The sequence below is a fragment of the Pristiophorus japonicus genome, chromosome 18, assembly GCF_044704955.1.
Source record: "Pristiophorus japonicus isolate sPriJap1 chromosome 18, sPriJap1.hap1, whole genome shotgun sequence".
NCBI classification, from domain to species: domain Eukaryota; kingdom Metazoa; phylum Chordata; class Chondrichthyes; family Pristiophoridae; genus Pristiophorus; species Pristiophorus japonicus.
The window spans coordinates 105,106,148-105,116,307 of record NC_091994.1 but is presented as its reverse complement, the minus strand read 5'-3'; the positions used below and the strand labels follow the sequence as shown (position 1 = coordinate 105,116,307).

The window sequence follows — 10,160 nt, the reverse complement described above, 5'->3', positions numbered from 1 at the left end:
GTCTAGCATCGTCGGCTCTTAGACCTGGGAACATTTTTCTGGATAATTAAAAGTGCTTCAACGTTGCATTCACCGTCTGGAGGTTTCATTACTGAGCCCCCCCGTCCTCCCAGATTAAGTGTCAGTGTTTTGAATTGGGCAGACTGTATACCCTGCATCGGGGAGAGGTCAGGATGAAGAGGTGGCCAATCCCTGGCCAATTCAGAAATGCAAATGATATGCTGATCACAGGCCCCCTTTGAATTGCTGCTGCAGATGCCAAGGATTTTGGCAGACACTTGCTTTTTGTCAACAAGAAGCTGATTGTTTTCGCATCCGAAGAAGTGCGCAAAAAATCTTCTGGGCTTAAGGCGGTGAAACAGTGATACTCATTCCCCACACCCAACCCCTTTTAAAACTCAGCAGTTTTCTTGAACCACTTTAAGAACTGCATCGTAGAGGCCTGGGGTGATTCTCCTTCCAAATCTTTCTTCGTTCCTTAGTTGTGGCACCTCCCCATGAAAGCGGCAGTAAGGTTGGCACCTCACGGGGGTGGGAGAGCTTTATTTTTTTTAAGCGATATTTCTCTTTCTTCTTCTGTAGATGTTGATCCCGTGTTGGGGTACACCTTCTCAGGGCAACAGGGAGAGGCAATATTGCATTCTTGCCAGCGTCACCCACATCTGCCATGTGTCTAACCATTTCGCCAGTCTGTCCATGTCCTCCTGCAACCTGTAACTATCCTCCTTACTGTTTACTACTGTACTGTATTTGCTTCATGGGTTCTTTGCTGAAGAATTCATAGCAAGTCATTGCTATTAAGAACTAATTGGTTCATTAGCAAAAGGATTAACAATCACACTACACATTACCGGTTCATCCACCAGGCTCACAACCACCTGCCTCATCGTGGATCCTCCGAAGCCAACTGGCTGGGGTTTTATTGAGTCTTGTGAACATCACGTGACTGGCTAAGCCACTCCCAACTCAACAGCTCTCCAAACCTGTGAGCATCCTCATAGGGGCATACATTCTGAGTTTTGTGTCATCTGCAAATTTTGAAAAAAATATGCCCTGAATACGCAAGTCCAGGCCATTAAAATATATATCAAAAATAGCAGTGGTCCCAACAGCAAGCACTGGGGAACACTGCACACTTTCTTCCAGTCTGAAAAACAACCATTCACCATCACTCTCTGCTTTCTGTTCTATGATCCCATGATCACAATGAGAACTAATTTAAACAAAGATACCATTGCCCTATGGGACCTCAAACAAGTGGGCATTTTTATGGGTAAGCCTTGGGAGTGAGTGTTGACATGTGATTTGACTGGACTGAGGTGGAGGGGAGAGGGGGCCATGAGTGACAGCCAATCCCAATCCTGTCTTCAACTGATGTCTGTAATTACATTTCCAGGAGTGATCAGTAGATGGTGATCAGGAATTGGAACTGTACTGAAATCTCCCGATCGAACTGCAGTTTCACTATCTGCACTCCTAACTAGTCAGGACATACTAGGAATCAAACCATATGGGAACAGTAGCAGAGTGGTTATGTTACTGGACTAGTAATCCAGAGCCTGGACTAATGATCCATGAAGACCTGAATTTAATTCAATGCAGCCGGGGGAATTTAAATTCAATTAAATAAATCTGGACAGTGTCAGTAATGGTGACCATGAAACTACTGGATTGTTGAAAAAAACCCATCTGGTTCACTAATATCTTTTAGGGAAGGAAATCTGCCGCCCTTACCCGGTCTGGCCTATAAGTGACTCCAGACCCACAGCAATGTGTGGTTGACTCTTAGCTACCCTCTGAAATGGCCTAGCAAGCCACTCAGTTGTCAAGAAGACGGCTCACCAACTTCTCAAGGGCCAATTAGGGATGGATAATAAATGCCAGCGACTCCCACATCCCTTGCGTGAATTTAAAAAAACCTGGGACTATCCCAGTCTGTATAGTTCCGTTTTTCGTTGGAAAATTCCTCTCGCTCACCGCAGGAGAGCAGTGCATGGGCCCCGACAGCAAAGTGTGTTAAGATGGCAAGAAACGACTTGAGTTTCATGCCAGCAGATTTGATGCCATCCCAAAGCGTCAAGGAGAAGATTAACATGTAATTACTACGAGTAAGCCTAGTGTACCAGGGTTAGGGAGAGGTCACTAATCAGCCAGGGCTCCCACTAAAGGAAGACAGATATGCATTTATATAGCGTCTTGCACACCACAGGATGTCCCAAAGTGCTTCACAGCCAATTAAGTACTTTTGGAGTGTAGTCACTGTTGTAATGTGGTAAATGAAGCAGCGAATTTGCACACAGCAAGCCCCCACAAACAGCAATGTGATAATGACCCAATAATCTGTTTTTGATATATTGATTGAGGGATAAATATTGGCCCCAGGACACCAGGGATAACTCCCCTGCTCTTCTTTGATATAGTGTCATGGAATCTTTTACGTCCACCTGAGAGAGCAGACAGGGCCTCAGTTTAACGTCGCATCCAAAAGACAACACCTCTGACAGTGCAGCATTCCCTCAGCACTACACTGGAATCTCAGCCTAGGTTTTTGCACTCAAGTCCCTGGAGTGTGACTTGAACCCACAACCTTCTGACTCAGAGGCGAGAGTGCTATCCACTGAGCTACAGTTAACATGGACTATTGCATGCCCCCTACTGGAAAGTGTGGGCATTGGGTGAGAACAGGTTTCTGCTTGACTCTGCCAGCACTCATTGTCGAAGGACATCAGATGAAGATGGCATCTTGGGCAAAGTACAGTAGGGTTACAGCAGAACCATATCTCCAATGAGAATCAACATGAGGAGGAGAGGCAAAAATAATGGATTCTTATTCCATGAGCCTGATGAGTCGTTCTAAAACATACTTTACAGCAATCACAGATCTCTATTACATGTGGTACGCCATATATCTTTCTTCAGATTATCTCCCTCCTACCCAGAGGACGCTGACCTCTAGCTGAGGCACTGGTGGTCGTCTGATACCACGCCTCATTTTGAGCCTGGACAGGCTATGACAGTTTGTCAGCCGTGGCTCAGTGGGCAGCACACTTGCCTCTAAATCAGAAGGGCGTGGGTTCAAGTCCCACTCCAGAGACTTAAGCACATAAATCCAGGCTGATACTCCAGTGGAGTGCTGCACTGTCGGAGGAGCTGTCTTTTGGATAAGACGTTAAAAACCACCTGCCCTCTCAGGTTGATGTAAATTATCCCATGGCACTATTTTGAAGAAGAGCAGGGGAGTTATCCACGGTGTCCTGGGAAATATTTATCCTTCAATCAACATAACCAAAAAAGCAGATTATCTGGTCATTATCACATTGCTGTTTGTGGGAGCTTACTGTGTGCATGTTGGCTGCTGCGTTTCCCTCATTATAGTGACCACACTGTAAAAGTACCATATTGGCTATCAAGCACTTTGAGATGTCCGCTGGTCATGAAAGGAGCTATATAAATGCAAGTTTTTCTTGATTTATTTAGAATGATAAAGAAAATGTATTTTACGCAGCGTGTAGTTGCGATCCGGAATGCACTACCCAAAATGGTGGCGGAAGCAGATTCAATCGTAACTTTCAAAAGGGAATTGGATAAATACTAGAAGGGGAAAAATTTGCAGGGTTGTGGGGAAAGAAGAGGGGAGAGGGACGAATTGGAGAGCTCTTTCAAATAGCCGGCCCAGGCAGAGAATTTACAGCACGGAAACAGGCCATCCTGGACGTCTCAAAATGCTTTACAGCCAACTGGGCTGTGTCAATGTTTATGCTCCACACGAGCTCCTCTGACCCTACTTCATCTAACTCTTTCTGTATAAGTTGATGGGCCGAGTGGCCTCCTTATGTGCTGTATAATTCGATAGAAGTTTACAGCATTGGAGGATGTCCATACCGGCCCTATCCAGCAAGGATCATTCAATACACGGGTTTCACGGGCTGATTTTTCCCCCAGCCCAGAGATAATTAAGCCAATTGTGACATTCCCACTGCTCCCCTGCCTTGAGATCAGTTAGGTCAGCGTGGTTAGGTTTGAATCTGAGATCATCTGGTTGTGTGGATTAGAACCATAGAATGGTGGCCATTCGGCCCGTCGAGCCCGTGCCGGCTCTCTGTAAGAGCACCTCAGCCAGTCCCACTGCCCCACCCTTTCCCCGTAGCCCTGCAATTTTTTTCCTTTCAGGTACTTATTCAATTCCCTTTTGAAAGCCACGATTGAGTCTGCCTCCACCACCCTCTCAGGCAGCGCATTCCAGATCCTAACCACTTGCTGCATAAAAAAGTATTTCCTCATGTTGTCTTTGGTTCTTCTGCCAATCACCTTAAATCTGTGTCCTCTGGTTCTCGACCCCTCCACCAATGGGAACAGTTTCTCTCTCTCTACTCTGTCCAGACCCCTCATGATTTTGAACAACTCTCAATCTTCTCTGCTCTAAAATTCCCTAACCGTCCCCTTGATTCTCCTAAAGTACAAAAGTCTATGGTCCTAAAAATCATAGCTAATATTAAAACAAATTACTTATGGAAATGTCAAATGTAACACTGAAACTAATGTGATTTTTAACCAAAGAAAAGGCATCAATTAATAATAGAAAATATTAAGTACTGCTTGAAAATAAATGAGTGGTACAGTTGAGAGGGTCATTTTACCCATTAGGCCATTCGGGGATTTAACTAAGCTGGCATCTCTCCCGAGTGTACCAGCACTGGAAACCCAATCTCTGATGTTGACACAGCGGCAAGTGATCAGGCAAGGATCGAATCATATGCTCCACAGTCACCCAGACAGAGAACATAAGACATTGCCGAACAAATCAAACAAATGACATGTTTTCATTCAGTGTCAGCTGTGTCTCAATGTGTCACACCCTCATCTCTGAGTCAGAATGTTGTGGGTTCCGAGTCCCCACTCCAGGGACTTGAGCACAAAAACCTCGTCGGGCACTCCAGTGCAATGCTGAGGGAGTGCTGCACTGTTGGAGGTGCCGTCTTTCGATGGCCCCGCCTGCTCTCTCAGGTGGATGTAAAAGATCCCGTGGCACTATTTCGAAGAAGAGCATGGGAGTTATCCCCAGTGTCCTGGCCAATATTTATCCCTCAATCAACATCACTAAAACAGATGATCTGGTCATGATCTCATTGCTGTTTGTGGGAGCTTGCTGTGCGCAACTCAGCTGCCGTGTTTCCTACATTACAACAGTGACTGCACTTCAAAAATAAATTAATTGGCTGTAAAGCACTTTGGGGCACTATATAAATGCAAGTCTTTCTTTCATCTTGGCCCATGTCTCCGCAAGATCCTACAAATCCCCTGGGAGGACAGGCACACCAACATCAGTGTCCTCGTCCAGGCTAACACCCCCAGCATTGAAGCACTGACCACACTCGATCAGCTCCGCTGGGCAGGCCACAGAGTTCGCATGTCAGACATGAGATTCCCAAAGCAAGTGTTCTACACGGAGCTCCTTCATGGCAAACAAGCCAAAGGTGGGCAGCAGGAAACGTTACAAGGACATCCTCAAAGCCTCCCTGATAAAGTGCAACATCCCCACTGACGCCTGGGAGTCCCTGGCCAAAGACCGCCCTAAGTGGAGGAAGTGCATCTGGGAGGGCGCTGAGCACCTCGAGTCTCAACGCCGCGAGCATGCAGAAATCAAGCACAGACAGCGGAAAGAGCGTGCGGCAAACCAGTCCCACCCACCCCTTCCCTCAACAACTATCTGTCCCACCTGTGACAGGGTCTGTGGCTCTCGTATTGGACTGTTCAGCCACCAAAGAACTCACTTCAGGAGTGGAAGCAAGTCTTCCTCGATTCCGAGGGACTGCCTATGAGGAGGATGATGAATACCCAGCCAGCACCCTTGTACTGATGCTAAAGGCCATTCGCACTACAAGGGGGGTTAAGGTCAGGTCTGATGCTGGTTATAGTGCACCCCTTAGTGAAACCCCTAACCCTGAGTCAGAGCCCAAACTGAACAAGTGGAGTGAGGAGGAGCAACCCTCCTGGAGGAAGTCTGCTGCTGATGGGAGCCACGTTGGCAGGCAGCTTACACTCCACAAACTATTGTTATTTGGTGTGGCAGGGGGAGGGAACCGATACTGCCTCGCACCAATCCTGAACTTGCCCCGTGCCCCATTACTCACCGGTGTCTTTCGATCAATGGTGAGATGATACTCACCCCCATTGCACCGACACAAACTATAACTTGCATTACCGGGGGGGGAACCCTTAGAAATAAGTCGCATTCCTCCATTGGAAAAACAGACCCCTCCCCATATGAATCTACGAGGCTAAACTGCAGATTGAAGTCCCTTTTTAACTTCCACACCCACAGTCTGATCACGTCGGCTTGCGGTTATTGATTAACGCCCCAGGGCATCTTTTTAGCTGCATTTCCGGGGGGTGGCCTTTCAAAGCTGTTGCATCGCAGTGAGGAGGGTGAATGAAGTGTGAGAGGGAGGTTGATCAGTATTCTGCAATCTGATTATGCAAATCTGAGAGGCTGGAGAGAGAGAGAGAGAGAGGCAGAGGCAGAGCTTTGTGCATTCTAGCTCAAGTTAACAGAGGGAACAAATCTCCTCTCCTCCTCCTTCTCCCCATCCTCTCTTTCCCCTCCCTTGAGTGTTCCTGCAACAGAATAGCAGCGACTGATGTCTTAAAATTCGGGTTGCTACCAAGGGCAAGAGAGCCGGGACCCGCGAGAAGGGGCGCGGGGGGGAGACTAGACAGCACATCAGACGCTCGGTGCAAATTCTCCCCACTCTGTGTGTGTGTGTGTGTCTCTCGATGGCCATGGGACGAGAAGGCGCCGACAGACGGACTTTCTCCATTCATCTTCTCGTCCTCCTGCCCCTGGTGCTACATGTCTGCAGCAGCCTGTGCCCCGAGAAAGAGCTAGAGAGCAGGGAAGAAGAAGCCAACGTTGTCTTAACTGGGACAGTGGAGGAGATCATGAACGTGGACCCTGTGCACAATACCTATTCTTGCAAGGTAAGGAGCTTTGGTGGGGGGGGGAGAGAGAGAGAGAGAGAGAGAGAGAATACACTGGGTGAAACTCACTGAAGAAACTCCCTTTAAACACCCTCTTATTAAAGGGGGAGGGCGGAATATACAGTAATTGTCGCGTTTATATTCCACCTTTATTAACTCGTTTTATCTCTCACTTAAAGTAAAGGTTGCAAGAGAAGTTCAGTGACTGCTCCGAGGGCTGGGCTCATGTTTATTATCACACCGGAGGAAAGTACGGCCTTTGGGGGTTTAAGGGCGAGTTAATAGTTCCCCATTACATTTGTGTTTTAGAGGAAATACCTTCCCTTTTTTTTGGTGCGTTTTATTGAACCAACAAAAAAACTTAAGTCCATTATGTAAAGGCGCTGATTGGATTGCTAAAAGATTAGGCAGAAAAGTTTGGATTATGTCCGTGTTTTTAATTTAAAAAAAAAGCTTTATTGAAGTTTCGGAAAGTTGGTTGATAAATGTTCCCTGGCGGTGGTGGGTTTCACCTCCAGTCTGACTTCAAACTCTTCTCCCTGCAAGGTTAGGGCTGGAGCATGCTGAAATTAACATGGCTGCAGGGCAGTGGAACTTACAAAGGCCAATCTTTAAATACTGTAGCTGCAGGAACATCTCCAGCAGTCCTTGCATAGGAATCCCGGTCTGTCCCAATAACCTGTTTGTTGAGTTTTATTCACTTGTATTTTTCTCTGTGTGCACTAGACTGCAGCATTCCATTGCTTCTACGCTACATTAGACTTTTTTTTAAAAAATGAACATTTTGGAAGGTTCTGAGGATCAGCTTTGGTTGACATCTTGTGAGTTTAGCTGAGGCTTTTCAGAGGAGACTTGAGCCTTTCTTTTTTTTCCTCTGTGTCAGCTGTGACTCAGTGGGTAGCACTCTCTTGCCTCTGGGTCAGAGGTTGTGGGTTCAAGTCCCAACTCCATGAGACTTCAGTACAATAATCTAGGCAGACACTCCCAGTGCAGTGCTGAGGGAGCGCCGCACTGTCAGAGGTGCCGTCTTTCGGATGAGACGTTAAACTGAGGAAGCCTGTGCTCTCAGGTGGACGTAAAAGATTCCATGGCAGTATTTCGAAGAAGAGCAGGGGAGTTACCCCGGTGTCCTGAACTAATATCTATCCCTCGATCAACATCACAAAAACAGATTATCTGGTCATTATCATATTGCTGCTTGTGGGAGCTTGCTGTGCGCAAATTGTCTGCCACGTTTCCCACATTACAACAACGACGACACTCTAAAAATACCTCATTGGCTGTAAAGCACTTTGAGATGTCTGGTAGTTGTGAAAAGTGCCATATAAATGCAAGTCTTTCTTTAGAATTGAACGGTTAGGTTTGACATTACTTTAAAAAATCCCAATGAAATTTCACAGAGAGTTACAGTATCGAAAGAGGTGATTATTTCCTTTCTTTTGCTTGACTCTCAGAATTCAACAGTTAGGTTTTAGGTCATCGATGAGTGGGTAGCCGGAGCTGGCTTCTGTTTGAAGCGACTGGTATGGTAGCAGGCAAAATAACTCCCAGTGGGGATATTATATCCGCTGTGAGAAGCAAAGTGGTCATGTTCTTCCTAGTCCCCTCCTCTTCTGAAGATGGTGGCACGTGCTGGAAGCCACCTGGTACGCCTCCCAGTGAGCCATTCTTAATGTGTGAGCCTTGACAGCACTTGTCAGAAGCTTATTTCACCATACTGTGGCATTGCAGCCTGCACTTAACTGATACTCACACACACACATACATGTACTTACTTCAATAGGAGCGGCTGGGTAGTGAAGTGATTGAGTGTGGTAAAACACACCTGATTTTATTTTCATCTCTTCCTCCCCACCACCCCTCACCCAGATACACTGAGGCTATTTGAACTGTCCGCACTGATGCCCGAGTTGAGATGAGTTAATTCAGCACGGACCATGGAGCGAAACTGGACCGCACTGATCCTCATGGCTCAGCCTTGCACTGAATATCGCTGAAGATCAAAAACCTCGGCAATTATTCTGTAGAGGTAGTCTCGGGTTAAGGGAATGGTGGCATTGTGGTCCTGTAATCCAGGCACTAGTAATCCAGAAACCTGGTCTAATGATATGAGTTCAAATCCCACCACGGCAGCTGGGGAATTTAAATTTGGTGAATTAAATAAATCTGGAATAAAAAGCCAGTGCAGGTTGAATCTCCCTTATCCGGAACTGTCGGGACCTGGCCTGTTCTGGATAAGGAATTTTTCTGGATGAGGGGTGGTCACGTTAAATTGGATGGTACAGGTACTGAGCAAGGGGATATCGGGGCTGGCTGGCTTGGGGCTGGGAGTGCGGCAGAGAGATCATGAGGTCAGGCCAGCGATTGCGGGAGTTGGCAACGAGGATGGACTTCAATTTTTTCATGTCAGAGCTCTGCGCTTGCGCCACCCGGTGGTCGGGAATGGTTCTGGATGAGGGGTGGTTCTGGATAAGGGAGTTCTAGATAAGGGAGGTTCAACCTATATCATTAATGATGACCGTGAAACTGCTGGATTGTCGTAAAAACCCATCTGGTTCACTAATGTCCTTTTAGAGATTGAAATCTGCCGTCCTTACCCGGTCTGGCCTATATGTGACTCCAGACCCACAGCAATGTGGTTGACTCTTAACTGCCCCCTGAAATGGCCTAACAAGCAGCTATCAAGAACGTGGCTCACCACCACCTTCTCTCATGGGCAATAAATGCCAGCATTGTCCACACCCCATGAACGAATGAAGAAAAAATGTTGCTTTTGATCCAATTTATCTTGAATAAATTAGCTGCCATTTGCTATTACCTGTGGGGGGGGGAGGGGAAGATATTGATAGTGATAAAATGTGCTCTTTCTACCTCCCTTTGTCCTGGATTTTTCAGACGAGAGAGCTTCTGAGGCCAATTGTAGTGCCCTTGCTGCCACTGGCCGAGATTAGCCAATTCAAACGGGAGCAGGAATTGAAGCTGGGACCCGCTCTGCTCTACACTGTCTTTACCCATTGAGCCTCTGGAAGAAGCTGTTGTTGGGTGTGTCCAAACAAACCATGTCTGGCATCACATCCTTCCATTGTGTGAGATCATGACTACACTGGATTGCCTAGAGAATCAGAGAATTTTATGGCGCATACTGAGGACATTCGGCCCATCATTGCTGTGCCGACCGAAAA

The 10,160-nt window shown here is 46.8% G+C and overlaps 1 protein-coding gene across 2 annotated transcripts in view; it reads left to right on the top strand.

The window, feature by feature from the left end:
* Nucleotides 1-6,550: 6,550 nt before the first annotated feature.
* The window catches only part of agrn (agrin), a 552,899-nt gene continuing 549,289 nt past the window's right edge, over nucleotides 6,551-10,160 (top strand). For both annotated transcript variants that reach the window (XM_070860482.1, XM_070860480.1), the window contains exon 1: nucleotides 6,551-6,978. In XM_070860482.1, the coding sequence (XP_070716583.1) occupies nucleotides 6,775-6,978 (204 nt within the window). In that variant the 5' untranslated portion in view covers nucleotides 6,551-6,774. The remainder of the gene's footprint in view (nucleotides 6,979-10,160) is intronic.